Source organism: Notamacropus eugenii, chromosome 3, assembly GCF_028372415.1.
Source record: "Notamacropus eugenii isolate mMacEug1 chromosome 3, mMacEug1.pri_v2, whole genome shotgun sequence".
NCBI classification, from domain to species: domain Eukaryota; kingdom Metazoa; phylum Chordata; class Mammalia; order Diprotodontia; family Macropodidae; genus Notamacropus; species Notamacropus eugenii.
In genome coordinates this window covers 428556574-428573955 of record NC_092874.1, presented here as the reverse complement: position 1 = coordinate 428573955, position 17382 = coordinate 428556574, and the positions used below count along the sequence as shown (strand labels likewise).

At 40.8% G+C, this 17382-nt stretch overlaps 2 protein-coding genes across 2 annotated transcripts in view; both read right to left on the bottom strand.

Moving 5' to 3' along the window:
- C3H3orf22 (chromosome 3 C3orf22 homolog) overlaps positions 1 to 7048 on the bottom strand; it is a 50323-nt gene extending 43275 nt beyond the window's left edge. The window contains exons 1-3 of the mRNA XM_072598349.1: positions 6576 to 7048; positions 3902 to 3976; positions 3328 to 3403 (exon numbers count right to left, since the gene is read on the bottom strand). The gene's annotated coding sequence lies outside the window, so the exon portion shown is untranslated. The remainder of the gene's footprint in view (positions 1 to 3327; positions 3404 to 3901; positions 3977 to 6575) is intronic.
- A 6711-nt stretch (positions 7049 to 13759) lies between these two features.
- Positions 13760 to 17382, bottom strand: part of TXNRD3 (thioredoxin reductase 3) — a 32253-nt gene continuing 28630 nt past the window's right edge. The window contains exons 15-16 of the mRNA XM_072598348.1: positions 15091 to 15225; positions 13760 to 14886 (exon numbers count right to left, since the gene is read on the bottom strand). Of these exons, the coding sequence (XP_072454449.1) occupies positions 14824 to 14886; positions 15091 to 15225 (198 nt within the window). The 3' untranslated portion in view covers positions 13760 to 14823. The remainder of the gene's footprint in view (positions 14887 to 15090; positions 15226 to 17382) is intronic.

Sequence of the window (17382 nt, the reverse complement as noted above, 5' to 3'; positions counted from 1 at the left end):
TCTTTGATTTTATATTCCCAGTCAAATATAATGGCAGGTATTATAGGTGACTATTACCTGCAGTCCCAAATTCCCAACTTTGGGCACAGACTTATAGGATCTGAGAGCAAGAAAATCCCCCAAGAGTTTCCTACTTCAACCTATGCCTGACCAAGAATCCCTATGCTGTTGTTTTTCAATCGTTTCCATTGTGTCCAATGCTTCATTTGGGGTTTTCTTGGCAAAGATACTGCGGTGCTTTGCCATTTCCTTCTCCAGCTCATTTTACAGATGAGGAAACAGGAACAGGGGGTAAGTGACTTGCCTAGGGTCACCCAGCTAGTAAGTGTCTGAGGATGGATTTGAACTTAGGTCTTACTGACTTCAGACCTGGCACCCTGTGCCCAATGGCACCACCTAGCGCCTAAGAATCCCTTTACAGCACCCAAACTAGACCTCCAACCAAAGGGAACCCACTGTCTCCCAAGGTAGTCCATTACCGTGCTGAATAGCTCTGATTTTAGGAAGCTTTTCCTTACACAGAACCTCCGGATTCTGTCTTCTCAAACTAAGCAGAACACATCTAAACCCCCTTCCAAATAGTTGAGGCTGGCTGTGGAATTCCCTTCTCCTAGAATCAACACCCCTACTTCCCTCAGGCAGTTCTCACCATAAGACATGTTCAACAAACTCAACAGACATCAGGTCAGACAAATTAACACACTGATCAGGCCTGAATGCATGTCTCATTCTGCACCTCTAGTTAATCATCTCTCCACCAAAAGGTAGTTAGGTGGCGCAGTGGATAGAGTGTCAAGCCTAGAGTTAGGAAGATATCTCCCTGAGTTCATATCTGTCCTCAGACACTAGCTGTGTGACCCTGGACAAGTTATTTACCCCTGTTTGCCTCAGTTTCCTCATCTGTAAAATGAGCTGGAGAAGGAAATGGCCAACCATTCCAGTACCTCTGCCAAGAAAACCCCAAATGGGGTCACAGAGTCTGAAAGGAGTTAATAAAAACCACAAGGCAATTCATTTCTGACTATCTTTACTGGCTCCCCCTTCATCCACTCTATACTTCACCCAAACTAGCCTAATTTGCTGTTTCATGCACAGGAGATTCCATCTCCTGCCTCCCTCCAAACCTTTGTATATACAGGCTATTTCCCAGCTCTGGAATACTTTCCCATTCCTTTTGGAACCTGTTGCTCCCCTCCTTCAAGTACCTTTCCTGATTCTCTCAGTTACTAATGCCCTCATCTCCTTCCTCCACCACACTGCATTTTGTATAAATTTTGTATTTGTACTTAGCTATCTCTGAATCCCTCTCTCTCCCCAGTGGACAGAAACTGTCATTTTTGTTTCTGAATCTTCAGCGGCTAGCACAACCCAGTGCCTGGCACATAGTGGGTATATAATAAAGGTTTATTGTTTAATAAAAGGCTGGCACATAGTAGATATTTCATAACTGCTTAATGATCAATGGATAGAGTTAACTTTTTTTGGCTATCATATTATACACCATTGCCTTATGTAGAACTTTCAGTCCATAAAAGCTCCTAGATATTTTTGCCCTGGGCCTTTGGTCTAGCTACATTTTTCCCATTTTATGTTTGCGATGTTGATTTTTTTGAACCCATGTACAGCACTTGATATTTAGCACTTGCTAAATTTGGCCTGGTGGGATCTTTTTGGATTTAGGTTCTGTCAGCCAACATTTGCTTAGCATTCTCCCTCTCCCAATTTTGTGTCATTCATAGGTATGATAAGCATGTTTTCTCTGCCTTCCTTGATTCACTGAGAGCATCAAACAAGTTTGCTGGGGGCCATTTCATTAGAAATCTGTCTCTAGGTTGACAGCGATCTATTAATGACTGCTCTAGACATTCAACCAGGTGCAAAATCACTTAACTGTACACATCTAGCTCATTTCTCTCCATCTTATCCCAAGCATCACACAAGAAACTGTCAACTGCTTTGCTGAAGTCTTAAATTCAGCATAACCATACCTATACTATATTAACAATATTTCCCTTATCTATCGATCTAGTTAACCCACTAAAAAGGAAATGAATTTATTTTAAGTATGATCTTCTTTGGATGAAGCCACACTGAAGACTTTCAGGGAAGACTGCATTCTTAAGTGCTCATAAATCTACTGGGATATTCTAGAATTTAGTCAGGAACAGAAGTCAACTTCACTAGTCTTTAGTTTGTGGACTCCAGGCTCTTCCCTTTTGTGAAAACTGAGACAATATTTGCCCTTCTCTAGTCCTGGAGCAGTAATGCTTTTGTCATCTCAGATCTTTCAAAGATTGCCAAGTTTGGCAATCACATATGTCTGTTCTTTCAATAATATCCCTGGGCCTGGTGAGTTGAACTTGTTAAAGTTAGGTGCTGTGAAACCACTTTTTATTTATAAGATCATAGATCCAGAGAGGGAGGGAAGGGACCTCAGAGGCCAGCTGGTCCAACCTCCTCATTTTCCAGATGAGCACAGTGAGGCCCAGGGGAAGGTAAGTAACTTTCCCAAGGCCACACAGGTAAGCATCAGCATAAGGTCCATTATCTCCGATTTAATCAGGATAAAAATCTCCAATTGGCAGATAGGTGGCACCAGGGTGCCAAGCCTGGAGTCAGGAAGACTCGTCTTCCTGAGTTCAAATCTGATCTCAGACACTTACTAGCTGGGTGACCCTGGGCAAGTCACTTGATCCTGTTTGCCTCAGTTTCCTCAGCTGTAAAATGAGCTGGGGAAGGAAATGGCAAACCACTCTAGTATCTTTCCCAAGAAAACCCCAAATAGGGTCACAAAGAGCCGGACATAACTGAAAAAACAGCTGAACAATAGGAATTCCTTCGACCAAGGAAGGTTAGCAACTCCTCTGAAATGTATGAACCTTAGATAGCAGACCCTGGAGGGACTAAAAAAGTAAGGACTTGGTTACGGTCACATAGCTACAAGGTATCCTTACAAACCTTTTCTGACTCCAAGGCTTATCCCGGACTAAAATTCCACAGTGGCTCCCTCTGCCTTCCTGACTGCTATCTTTTATTCTCACCCCATTCAGCCCTGACAGCAATCTTATCCCTTCTTCGACCATCCTCTTTACTCAGACGTGGCTATAGGAGGAGGACATTTCTTAACACTGAGTGCTTTAAGGATGAGCAATATTGTTAGCCTGGAGAACAGGTGATCCTAGATGACAGAAGTTAGGACCACAGGGAGGTCAAGGAGGAGGAAGGAGAGAAAGGGAAGGGAGGAGAAAAAGTAGCAGAGCCAGAAAAGAGAAAGAGTCATGTAGTCAGATGTGGGGAAGTACCAACAAGACTTATCTGAAATATTACCTGAATATCACAGATTATCCTAGTGGCAGCTGCTTCCAATCCAAGAGACCACTAAGGGCAAAGTCTCTTCTGAACCCTGAAAAAAATGTAACAGTGGCTGTTTTCTCATTCTCTTTCTGTGTGTTTGATGGTACCCGCTCCTTTTTCTGTGTTCCTGGTTTAAGACTACTAGTGCCCTTATCACTCACATACACACAAACGCACACTCAAACAATTCCAAGCATCTTAATTTGTGATTATCTCACCTAGGGTTTATGCATTTTAAGCCTGATCTCTCATTGTCAAAAGAAAGGCTAGATGTTCTAAAAGAGGGGTTTCAGGCTTTAAGGAACAGAATTGGGAAAGGCTTTGGTTGCGGCAGAGGACATTTACTTCCCCACTGTCCGTGAATGAAGTCATACCACTGACAGCATCCCTGCTTTCTCTGCTGTGCATAAACCCAAGCTGATTTCTGTTAGAGATCTTCAGTTTGTAATGATTTCTAGAGATCTTGTCCCAAACACCCTTGGAAAGTATGTACATGTATGTATGTATGAAGAATCCATAACTAATGCAAAAAATCACTTTAATTCACCTGTTTCGTAACTTCAGCGTTCCATATTACTATCCTGACTTTGATTCTGATAAAGTCAAGAATCCTTGATTGCAACTGTAATGAAAAAAGTGATTTTTAAATTGGAAAGATAAGGAATCAAATATATACACACACACGGACACATATATATTCTTAGTTCTTGAATGCAATTTTCAGTTAATTCTCAATCCTATGTGCTACTAGAAGAGGGTGGTATTTAATACCCATAATGATAATAGGTAACATTTGTATAGCACCTTCGAAGAGCCAGCTTATGCTAAGGCCCTTACAATTTTTATCTCACAACAACCCTGAGGACTAAGTGCTACTATGTTTTCTGTTTTTACAGATGAGGAAACTGAGGCAAACAGAGGTTAAGTGACTTGCCCAAGGTCAAGCATAGTAAGTGTCTGAGGCTAGATTTGAATTCCAGTCTTCCTAACTCTAGACCCAGTGCTCCATTCCCTAGGCCACCTAGCAGTCATGATAAGATCCATAAATTAACACCTTCTGGTTCCTTCTCATCCTTCCTCTTCCCATGTAAAAAGTCAGTAATCAAAAACTGTTCATGATAGATCATTTATTTTTTATTAATGATTTCCAAGGGGGGATCTCTAGTGAAAAGCTTCAGGAATCTGCTCTTGGCTTTGAATTAACAGTGGGTTGTTGTTTTTTTTTATCAGTAACCTAGATAAAAGCATATAGGATATGTTTATTAACTTTACAGAAGGTATATAAAAGTGGAAGAGGCTACTACATTGGATGACAGATTTAGGATTCAAAGGCAGAAACAATGAATGGAAACTAAAAAAACAAAATGTAATATGGATTAAACATAAAATCTTATACTAGAATTCAAAAAACCAGTTTCACAAGCACAAGATGGAAAAAGTGTGAGTGTGGACAGTAGTTCATCCGATGAGGATCTTAGGATCTTAGTGGACTTCAGGTTCTGTAAGTTAACAATGCAATGATATAGCACTCAAAAAGGCAACTGATTTTAAAGTGCATTGAGAAGCCAGTATTCAAAGCTAGGGAAGAGATATGGTTCCATATATCTCTCTGCACTAGCCAGACATCAGCAGTATTGTGCTTGGCTCTGAGCACCACATTTTGGAAAAGATACTGATAAACTTGAAAGCATCTAGCAGGCAATCAGAATAAGGATCTAAGATCATACAATACAAAGATCAGTTGAAGGAACAGGTTTATCCTGGGAGGAAAAAAAGACCTTGACCTTAAGTGGGGGGGGGGGGCGGCTGGGGGGGAAGGGGGAGGACATAATAGCTATCTTTAAGTATTTGATGGACTGGGCCAATTTGTCTGGCTTAGTACCAGAAGAGCAATGGGTAGAAGTTTACAGACAGACAGAATTTAGCCGTGATATATTAAAAAAAAAAAAACAAATAACCAATTTCCTAACGATTCAAGCGATGCCAAAGTGTAGTGCACTGCCTCAGGAGGAAGTAAAGGCTTGAAAGCACTTTGGGCATGTTTCAGGGGGGGTCCTTTATCCTGTGTGGGGTGCACTAGAAGGCTTCTCTGGTCCCTTCCACATTAGAGGCTGACTAATTCTTTGTGAAAATTTAAGTATGTTATTTCGGAAGGGGTAGCCCATCATAACTGATGTGATGCCACAGCATGGGCACTGAGCCAGAGAATCAGGATGTCTGTATTCTAGAGCCAATGGAACCAGTTAACAGGAGCTTCCTCTTCTGTTTCCTCTTCTAGAACACTGAGGGGGGTTACTGATACTAGTTACCTCCTGAACTAGCTTGTGTATGTGTATACACATATACTCACATATATCGACTGCCCTGGCTTCCTTTACGCTCCAATTAAAATCTCATCTTCTGCAGGAAGCCATCCCCAACCCCTCTTAATTCTAGTGCCTTCCCTCTATTATTTTTTATTTTTCTCATATATCATTGTATCATCCCCACTGGACTATAAGTTTCTTGAGGGTAGATTGTTTTTTGCCTCCTTTTATATTCCCAGTACTTCGCATAATTCCTGGCACATAGTAGGTGCTTAATAAATGTTTACTGATTTACATATGTTCATATTGTGTGTATACATAACACTGCATATTATTAACACACGTGCATACATATGTACCTATACTATGCCTGCATTAACATATGTAAATTTGCATGTATTCATCAACAAATGCATATTTAATATTCATATTTGCACTTAATCACATTCTATGTGTGCTCTATTTTTATACATTCTTTTTGTCTCTTCCATTAGAATGTAAGTTTACTTCATACTTCGTATTTATTTGCATGCCCAGGACATACCCAGCACAGTCCCTGGCACATGTCAGACACTTGATATTTGTTGATGGACTTCTAAAACCCCTCCTAGCTCTCACATGTGATGCTCCATCCAAACTTGTTGTTACAGACCTTTTCATCAGTGTAATTTGAGAGGTAAAGGTTACAAAGAAGGAGAAGAACCAGTCGGTCAAAGTATGAAGAGGAATGGGGGAAGGGGCTGCTTGGGGGCACAATTATCGGGTGCTTGAGTAGCATCCAAAGAAAGACAAATGTCTACACTGGCCACTTACAGGGGTCTGACTGGCCTAAGCTTCATTTATCAGTACTCAGTGTTAGTACTTGCTGAGTTCTGCGTCACTGTTACCCCATGGAGGAACGAGCGCAGCACCTACCTTTTCACAGATCCTTGAGGACTTCCCAAGGGCACTGCTTTTGGCACTTTTTTTTTTTTTTTGCAGGCACTTAGGGTTCCTGCTGCGATTGCTTTCTCCTGTGATCTCTCCTCCTTCCAGGGCCTACTAATCTGGTCTCCTCAGCCAGGCCCCAGATGTATTGGTGTCTTACATCATTCCCTCCATTGACCTCCAAAGGTCCATGAATCCAAACTTCTCTCTTCCAAATGCTGGTACAGAGGTGGCCTAGAAGGGGCTACGGAGGTCTGGAAGAAGAGGCTTGACCCAACAGAGTCATCTTGAGGGTTTGGCAGATTGGGGCAATTGTTCTGGGTCCCACTCTTGGGGTGGAGGGCAGGAAAGAAAGGAGTGGGGTCTCACACACTGATGAGAACTTGGTCCCTGGAGTTTTGGACTGACTCAGAGAAGCAATTAAAGGGGAGGAGATACACCAACTTATGCCACAGGAAGTAGAAGGGAACCCCTGAAATGCTTAGCACATAAAGCCTGCCCACCTCTGTCATAAAAGTAATATGGGTGGGACTTGGGACTGGCTGCCTGGTAACAGCACCCCCTCCCTGTTTTCCATAAATACCCCTCAACAGAGTATGGTGGACCTTTGTGACATCTCTTTTCCCGTTAAAGGCTGAATGTTCCATAGCTGGATGGGGAAAGGGACCACACTTTGAATCCACATCTACCTAGTTTACACCCTTTATTTTTCGCATTCTTCCTCTAGAGCAAAGTTTTCTTATAAACTTTTTCCTCTTGCCAGCCCTTTTTGTGTTTAGGCAACTTTCATTGGCACTGTGTGGCCTGAGGGCACGCACAGTGCCCAGGGCGCAGGCTTTGTGTTCAGAACCAGGCTGCAGTGAAGTTGCATAGTGTAACATGAGCAAGTGCTACTGGAAACACCTTGGATTCATTACGTTTTTGATTTTTAATTAATTTTTGGTCACTGCGCATTCAGAAATCTTTTTAGTGTTGCCAAATTTTTCTCCAACCCCACTTGGTGTCACGACCCACAATTTAAGCAGAAATGCTCTAGAGAAAGTAACCTCCAATAGGCTGTTAAAATTATACGTATGTTACCCTTCTCTTCTCTGCTACTAACAGGGGTTAGTTTATGAGATGAGTTAGTTGAGACCTTGGGAACTGAGTGAAAATACCTCTTTCTTGGGGTGTGTTGAAAGGCAAAGACTGGGAAAGTTAGCTTAGGAAGTGAGTCACTGCATCTACCATCACTATGCCTAATACATATTTCATTGAATGAAGTGGAACCTGCTCATTTTACAGATGAGAAAACAGGTCCACAGAGATGAATGAGTTCCATAAGGCTATATTGCTGGTGTATGGTAGAGCAAGGACCCAGGTCTTCTGACTCAGCATCGTAGGATATTCATGCTGGAAGAGGCCTCCAGAGACTATTTGGTCCAGGTTCTTCATTTTAGAGATGAAATAAAGTGAGATCCAGGGAAGTGATCTGACCTATGTTCACACTGCTACTAAGCATCAGTTAGGAAACGGACTCATATCTTTTGATCCCAAGTTCTGTGCTCTTCTCACCGTGGCCCTGCCTCCAAACCCAGAGTCATACAAAGGAAGGGTTTGCTTGGCTGAATGAGCTTGGTTTGGCTCTTAGCCCATCTTGGAAAATTTGGGAGGGCAGGTGCAAGGAGAGCATTTTCCTCCCTATATTCAGGAGGATCACTTTGCTAGCACTTTCCCATTGAAGGAGAAAAACTAGCTTGTGGGGAGGGAATCTTCAAACTTATTGTGTGTAATGCTTATTATATGTAAATGCTGTAGAAAAGAGAAAGAGAAGTGGTTCCTATAGCTTACAATAGCTAGCAGTTACGTTATCTAATTTGATCTTAGCAAGCTTGTAAGGTACTAGTATTATCCTCACTGTATAAAGAGGTTAGACTGAAAGGTTGACTTGCCCAGCTAGCATCCAAGGCAGAATTTGAATCTGGGCCTTCCTGACTCTTCACAACCTATACTTTGTGGCATCTGGTCACTACTATAATAGAAATAAATATTATAGTGTCCAAGGGCAACTGATGTGGGCTGACCTAATTAGGAAAGGCTCATTGAGAAGGTGGGGCTTGAGATGGAAAGGGTAGTTGAGAATGGAAGAAAAGGCACCAAAAGTCTAAGTTTGGAGGCAGAGCTAGGACAAGCCTATTCAATCCATGTCTGATTGAAACAGGAGACTCACGTAGAGTTGGTAAGAAATGAGACTAGAGAAATTACTGAGGTTACAGCCAGCTTTATATACAGCAGTGCAGAAAGCGGAATGTGGAAGGGGAAAGCAAGAGGGAGACTGCAGGTATGGAAAGCAGGTCATAGCAACTGGTAATAACTTGTGACTACAGGGCAACACTGGTACAGTGGAGAGGGCTGCACTAGAGTCACAGCAGCCGAGTTCAACTCTCATCTCTGGTATTATCTGTGTGGAAATAACAGAGTGACTTCTTCCCTGTGCCCATCATCTGTAAAATGAGGGTACTAACCTAGATGACCTTTATGGTCCCTTCCTGTCCTATATCTATGATCCTATTCAGACCATTCCAGGCCTGAAGTAAGAAAAGGTTGGAGGCTAGTGACAAAAGAATGTGAGAAAAAGCTTTCTACGGAATGAATATTATCCATTTTGACTTTTCTGCAGATTAAGAGTTCTTTCACAAGTATACCTTTCTTTAAGGCGGCTAAGAGGTGCAGAGTTGGACTAGTGGTGTGACCCTGGCCAAGTCACAACCTTTCTCATTCAGTTTCCTCCCAGGTTTGTTGTGATGATCACTCAAGAGGGCACATGTAAAGTGTTTGACAAACCTTAAAGCAGTAAACAAATGCAAGTTACGATTCTGTCCAAAAGACTGAAAATGCCACTTGCCCACATAAAATTCTCAGTGTCTATTCACCCCACTCTAACATTTTCCTTCTATGGTAAAAGCAATATTCTAAGTCCTTGCTTTTTGCAGGAAAGATGTTTTTCCTTAAATGGTACTGAAATTGTCTTTTGAGATTTAATTGGTTCAGGGGACTAGGGCTTGTGCCACTGATGCAGTTTCCTGGTCACTTAAAAGCAAAAAACCAACCTGGACAGTAGGGCCCAGCAGCATCAACACAGGCACAAGAAAGCTGTGCTCGGCTGAATCAAGTTTATATCCTCAGTGAATATCTTTCTCCTGTTGAGGCTAAATTAACATCCTTTTGTAAACTGTTCGATGGCACAAGAATGTCTCATTCCATTCCCATCTCAAACCTGAGGTACTCGCCTGGAACTCTGCAAGGAGTCGTTCCTTATCAACACCTAAAGCTGCTGCCTTCTTTTGGAGTTATCTCCAATTTATCCTGCGTATATTGCTTGTACGTGGCTATTTGTCTGTTGTCACTTCCATCAGACTGAGGTCCTTGAAGGAAGGTTTTTACCTATGTATCCCTAGCATTTAATGGCGCCTGGCATTTAGAAGGCGATTAATAAAAGCTTGTCAACTCAGCTTGTACCTACTATGCCCTCTGCTAGACCCTTGACTCAGTACTAGGTATATCAAACACATCTCTGCAAGTCAATTTGTGCAAGGGAATGCTACTTATATGGGCCATTTCTCAAGGCAGTTTTTCCAAAGGTTTAGAGAATCTGCAGCTCAGACACGGGATGATGCAGTAACATAAAATGGTAGGTGAAGCTATTTTAAAAGAGACATCGATATTTCTTTTATGCCAAAGGCACCTGAACTGCTGCGGTGAAACAGTCCTAGATTCTGTTCCAAGAAAACCAACTGCAAATTTTAGAGTACCAAGGGAGAATTTAAACTCAACCTATGAAAATGTTTTGATCAAAACCTGAATAAGAGCTATCGCCGATCATTTACATATCTAAGTTTCTATAGAAACCCATCTGTGTTTGGCATCCCTCTGATCTGTTCTTTAGGTAGCAGTTGCCACAGCAACTGATACTCCACGCCTGAGATGAGTGTCTGAGATGTCTGCCATACATATGGGGCAACGAGTGCTTCTGAAACATTTTCAAGCCTTAACTCCCATAGGGTTCTAAAACCTACCTGGGTTTCTCCCCTAAGGGATTTGGCTTGGAAATTAATCAGTAGCCTGGGTGGAGGTCAGATGTGTCTAGGAATTATTCAACTAATTGGGCAAGGTGCACAGTAGAGTTCATGGTTTGGGTTTAACTGCTACAACCACAGACACGTAAAAGAAACATGAAGATAGTACATCTCAACACCTTTATACCTCTAATTTTCTCTTTTGTTCCCCCTTTCCTATTCAATATTCAAACCTATTCAGGATATTGACCAATATTTTCCACTTAAAAAGGTCAAGCCCCAAATTACCTTCTTTCTGTAATCCAATCTATCCTCCTTTTCCCTTTGTAAAACAGTAAGGAATAATCCAACCTACAGAAATCCTAACCTGTTAAGGACCAGGTGTGTACTATTAGAGAAGACTGAGCAGGAAGTCTATAGGTTTAACACAGAGAGATGCCAGGGCATCCAGACATTTATGGACCCACATAAGACACATAAGCACTCTTATATATGGAATTTTTACACATCTTATTCTCATAATCTTTTAAGTATGTCAACTGTTATCCCTATTTTACCAATGAAAATCGAGGCAAAGTTGGCTTGCCTGGCACAGAAGCCTTCTGTTTGCTCATCAGGTACGCTATAAAACCATGACTCAGCTAGATATAAGCTCACTGAAGGCAGGAAGAGGTGGGGGGCCTTTCATTTTTGTTTTCTTGTTTTCGGTACATGGCACCTCGTAGGTACTTAATAAATGCTTGTTGACTGATTTCTTAGCACAACCAGCCTATGAGTCATAAGGACCACACTGGGAGAAAGGAGAGGAGGGAAGTGGCTCCAAGAGGAAAGCCCAGTTGGTTTATTATGTTCAACATCTGGGAATCATTTAGGCATATCCAGACTCCCAACAAACTCAGCAACTCTTTCTTATTACTACTTGTAATTACCTCTTGTATACCCAGTTATGTAATCTAAACTTCAAGGAAGTGCTAGAATATGTTTATTTCTGGTTAACAACTTGAATGGTGAATGGGACCAAAAATGCAAAGTGGCCAGGATAATTTTCAGTTACATCTTCACAATACTGACAAGGACCGCAAATAGCAGAACCCAACAGCTGAACATCAGTGATGCCCACCATCTACAAAGAGCACAAAATCTACTGTCACCCCATGTGCAGTGGGTTGAATAACGTACCCAATTTCCTCAAGAGAGCATGTGACCAAAAAAGACCATCATAGGCCCAGTTCATCTCATAATGAGAAGGTGGTTAAATCAGGTAATAAGGAGGATGAAAACTCCCCATCTACAGGCTAGAGCCCGTAGAATCACCAACAGTGTATTAGAAAAACAAAAGTCTGTAGAATGGGCCAATGGCCTGGTCAGTTACAGAAATGGAAACACCAAAGACAAGTTCAGTTTTGGTGTATGATCTGCCCTAAACACATGTGGTGCAGAATAAAGTTAGAACAGAATGTGTATGGAGAGGGATGAAAAGGTATGTAGGTTCATAAACCCACTATAGGGAAGAACAGTTAAAAATTCAGTCTTGGTCATTCTCTATGCCTGGGCTAACAAGCTTAAGTAATATCCAATAGTCTGATTACTCCACCTTGTATCAATGAAGGAAGACAGAAGGTATCTGTGAAATGGGAAATTCAAACACATCCTCTCTCCCATATGAGTAGTAATAGCTTTAATGAAAGAACAACTGATTTAAAAGTAAATCATCCTAGACTAGGGAAGTGTAAATAGAGCTGTTTTATAAATTTGCCAGTTCTTCTCTGATGCCCCAAACCAAAAACAACCTGTTTTTTTTCATTTCTTCCACATTCATTCTTACGATTAGATTATAAACTCATCGAGGTCTGAGGCAACATCAAAAAATTAAAATCCAGGTAAATGCCAGAACATCTACAGCACCATAACTCAGTGAACGTGTCCTGATTCTAAGCAGAATGAGTCAAGGTGATCACACTCTGTTTATTAGTGATTAGAGCCACCCCCACTTTCATCTAATACATCTTCCTGAGCATCAATGACAGGTATGATTAGAGTCACAGTTTGATTCCTTTGTAAGGTCATGTATGACCACTTTGCAAAGTCAACCCAGGTTTCCAGCTGTCTACTTCCACTGAACATACTGCCTAGGGTCATACCACTTAAGGCAGGAATCCTAAGCCAAGCAAGGCTGAGATCAATACTTCTCTGAAGCCTCCAAGGAAGATCTAATTTAATAGCCAGTGTTCATTAATACCATGCAGAGGAAATGTAGAGTTGAGAGATATGTGTCTTCAGATGACAATTCAGGGTAAAGACGTCACAGCATGCTTGCAGTGAGCAGGTGCACTGACTGCAGCTCATGAGTTCCATTCCACTCAAATCGTAATGCTTACCTCACGTTACTTTTGTGCGTGAAGATGATTTACATCAGCCTTGCAAACAAGTATACATTTACAGACACCCTACATTTCTGTCTCCCAGAGGCTTCTTTCCCAGTAAAGTATTACAAATATAAAAATGCTGTTCCAACCTCACTTGACGTAGAACATGACCAGTCCCCCATCGTATTCCATGCCACTGTGAGCTTTAGGGAGAAGGGGAAAAAAGAGGGAAAGCTGGAAGAGTACTCAACCACTTGTAAGTGGGGGTACATGATCTAAGGTTTCCAAAAGAGACTACAATTCAAAATCTCTCTCTCTCTGCCCCTGCTCTCATTCACCCTCAAATAAAACCCACTAGACCTTGGTAAAGAGAGAAGCAACTCACAAACAATAATGTTATATGCTCCCGCTAAAGAACTAAATCCAAACACATAACTTGTTTTCAAGCCTCTACAACACAGTTCTGATGTGCCAAAAGTGCAGAATTTATCACGTGAACAAGCATATTTATTTTTAAATGTAGAATTAAACACGGACACAATCTACTAATTTACTGACCACTAATGCACCTTTGTCACAGATCTAAATTCAGTTCCACACCCATCCACCCTAATCATCTAACACAGAAAGCTGTCTAACCCCCCTCCCAAACAACGGTGCCAGACTAACTGGCTAACACGTTCATTAAAATGATAAATGGTAACACTCAGTTAGGATCGGAAATACACACAAATGTTTGCAATAGTCCAAATGAAATTTCATACCATTTGTAGCTGTTCATTTATTGAACCTAGATTTCATAATACATTGTGGTAAATAGTTAAAAAACCATTTGAAATTACTTAAATTTTACATAATATATTGAAAACAGTCTTGTAATTTTATTCTTTGGACCAAAGTGAAAAAAAAATTCAAGCATTTTCCCCTCTAAAGTGAGACACTTTCTCATATTAGAGATAACACCATGGAAAAAATGGCTTCAGGTATGTTAATGATATGAGGAAATGCATGAGTGAGAGAAAATCATGAGTCAGGTCTCTAAAAAGGCGGGAGATGAAACACACTCCAAGAGAAAATGGTTTATAAAGAACACTACCTAGACAATGTGCAGCACTGTCTGAGGCTAGAGCCCAGCTCAATCTCCGCAGTGCCGAAGGGCAAACAAACAAGAATGGGGAGCGTTCATATGTTACCTAACAAACTGATCACAAACTTGTCAGGAAAAAAATCCTCTGAGTGGTACAGAATTTTTATGGCAATGCACACACGCAAGAAAACCTACTGTATATCTGAACATCTTATCAGAAATATTTCAATTTCCAAGTCCAATTCATAAGAGACCTGCTGTGAATTCTAGGTTGATCTGTTACACCAGTACAGTTTTTATACAAATAACAAAGTAGGGCGACAAACACACTGGCAACTAGAAAAGTTAATCGTGGCTAATTGTGAGACTCACGAGTTCCTTCAGGAAGATGTTCAATTGCCTAAACTGGAAAGGGAGGGGTCCTGACTTGCAAGGGAATCATCAGCCATAGCTCACCTCACAATAGGGTTCTGAGCTATGACATCAAGACAGCAGCGTCACTGCTTCTCCAAGGAAGTCAAGATTTCTTAGGCAAACACCCTGCTGCCTTTGCTATTCTCCTTGTCGGTGATCTCTCCTACAACCAAAGGAAAGTCCTATGTCTTTTCTGAGCTCTGACATACTTTCTCTGCTTTCGTTGTACCTGAGTATATTTAGGTATTCTAAAAAATCTTCTACTGAGAAAAGTATCCATGACAAGGAAAACCATAAAGCAGCAGGGTCTAAGCTCAGCAACCCCTCTCGGAGATACTCAGTCCCGATGACTTTGTAATTTCCATAGTTGTGAAGATCTGTTTTTTTAAAAAAGAAAGAAAACAAGGTATTGTTGGTATTTTAACTTAGAGAATATAAATAACAATTGTTTTGTCTCTCAAAAAATACCTGCTGATAAGAGCTAAAGCAAATAATCTATTTTTGTATTTATTGACCAGCTTTTTCGACCGTCTTTCCAAACACTCATGGACATCAGTACAATATTCTTTTGTTTCTCTTACCTCACCACAGGTAGGATGGATGCCAATAGTGTCATCAAGCAACTGCTTGGTGAGGCCACATTTCATCGCAGCTGCAAAGCCCTGGGTAACCTCACCAGCGTTGGGGCCAAGAACATGAAACCCTATCACCCGATTCTTTATGAAAAACAAAATAAAAAAAGCCCCAGGTTAAAAGTCTGAATAGCAGTGCCTTAACCATGATTTCAAAGCTGGAGTATATATAAAGCTTCTACTACAGAACAATAATCCTATTCTGGAACTGTGTCTAGGACATTATTGTGAAACGGAGCTGCTGTAAGAATCAGTTAAATGAGGCAGTAAATGCACATCTAGAGTTAATTTGCTCTCAAATTTACCAGAACAAGCAATTTAACAACTGCATGAAGGAGTTCATTAGTATGATGTAAATTTTAGAATTATGCTCAAGAGCTACTAAACACTAACATAACAAATCAGAATTAAAGTCCAACATCACAATATCCCTAAGAGGCTGATGTTGCAGTAAATTCAGGGTGTTACTGGCCAAAGCTCCTGACATAAAATATATGATGCTCCAGCAGTGACTCAAGGAGAAGTTTGCCTAACTCTCCAGCCAGGTGTTCGGAGGCCATAGGTGCGGTTGTGCTCACAAAGACTCTACACTTTTCTCTCAGGAAATTTTCAAGTGAAAGTGTTGTAGTAGCCTTTCAGGCTATTCGTCCTTTGTTTATTCTCAGGTTCCACTCATCTATTACTAAATTAGATGACTGACTACCTACCACTAAACTAGATTCCTAAACACCAATGTGCACAACAAAGAAAAGGCACATAAATGTGGGTAACTAGGACAGCAAGAGCCCACAGAAATCTGGGCTGGGCTGCACCATGGAGAAGATTTGTTTAAATGATCCATCCTGTCATATGGAAGTCTATTTAACATATAAATAACATAGTGTGCTGCTATAACATAAGTCTACTTAACATACAGATAACATAGCATGCTGTTATAACACAAAATGTCAAGCATTCAACTGGACTGCAAATTCCTGAAAGATGGGGACTGCTCTTTCTTTCCTTTTTAGAATTAGATACAATCTGTGAAAATCTTGGCAACTGGCGATAGAAACTCAAGAATTTTTGTGGCTTTTAAGTAGAAGGTACATGGCAGAAATCCTGTGTTCTACTCCCAGCTCTGTCCATGACTAGAGGCATCAGCTTAGGCAATTTCCTTTAACTCTCTGGCCCCATTTCCTCCTCCATAAAAAGAGACAGCAGAACTAGACATCTCTAAGGGCCCTTTAGCCTTTTACTCCTAAGCTCCCTAAGCCAGAGCAATTGACTTTAAAATGAAAAGATATGAGACAAATTGTGAAGCACCCACTGTGAGCCTTCTGTACTTTCACAGCAAAAGCAGTCTTTTTTCAGAGCAATCAGAATCCACAAAGAGTGTCTTTGAAGGCACTGTGTCCCAGAGATAATGACATTTGGACATGACTGTTAGGAAGGGATCATTTGCATCCCATCATTTGAATTGTGTTCCTTAAAAAAAACCAAACACACTGAAATTACAGAAAACTAATGTTCGTAATGCTTCTGTATGGCATTCACCCTATTTTTGACATTCCAGTGGTTCTAGGGGAAACTGAGACAGAGAGAAGTTTAGGTGACTTGCCTAAGAGTTTCAAGGTCCAGTACTCTAAACACTAGACCCCTGAGGTCTCTGTTAAACAGAAATTAATCTCCTAATCTTGAAACAGCATTCTTTAGTGGAGAAGGAAAAAGAAGGTTGTGGAACATAAATGAAAATGGATGTCACATAAAAATACAAGGTATTACAGTGAAAGTGTTCATCTTGTATTACAAAAGGATATAAAGATATAAAATAAAAAAATAAAAACACAGTCTTTTTTCTAAATGGAGAAAGATAAACTGACTACGGGTGAAGCAAGTTCTCCCCAACAATATAATGGTCATATAATTATACTCAACTTTCATCACCTGTTACTGCTAATACCCACTAAGATGGGCTTTGCAACGAAAATATAAAATGGGGCCAAAGATATCATTTTACCATAGATGCCAGGATTGACATTCAGCCAGTTTTCTATTTTCTTCTTTACCTGACAATGGAGTCTTATTACTAAAATTATAAAGTAAGCTCTGAGTCAGCTCTCAAAAATCTGTATGCTTTTTGGGTTATGCAGTTAATTTTTAAGCCTTAACTTCCTATTATACCTTAGTCTCCATCTTTTAACTATCCAACAATCATGAAAACAAGGACAAATCTGGTCCTACAAGACTATCATAGTAAAG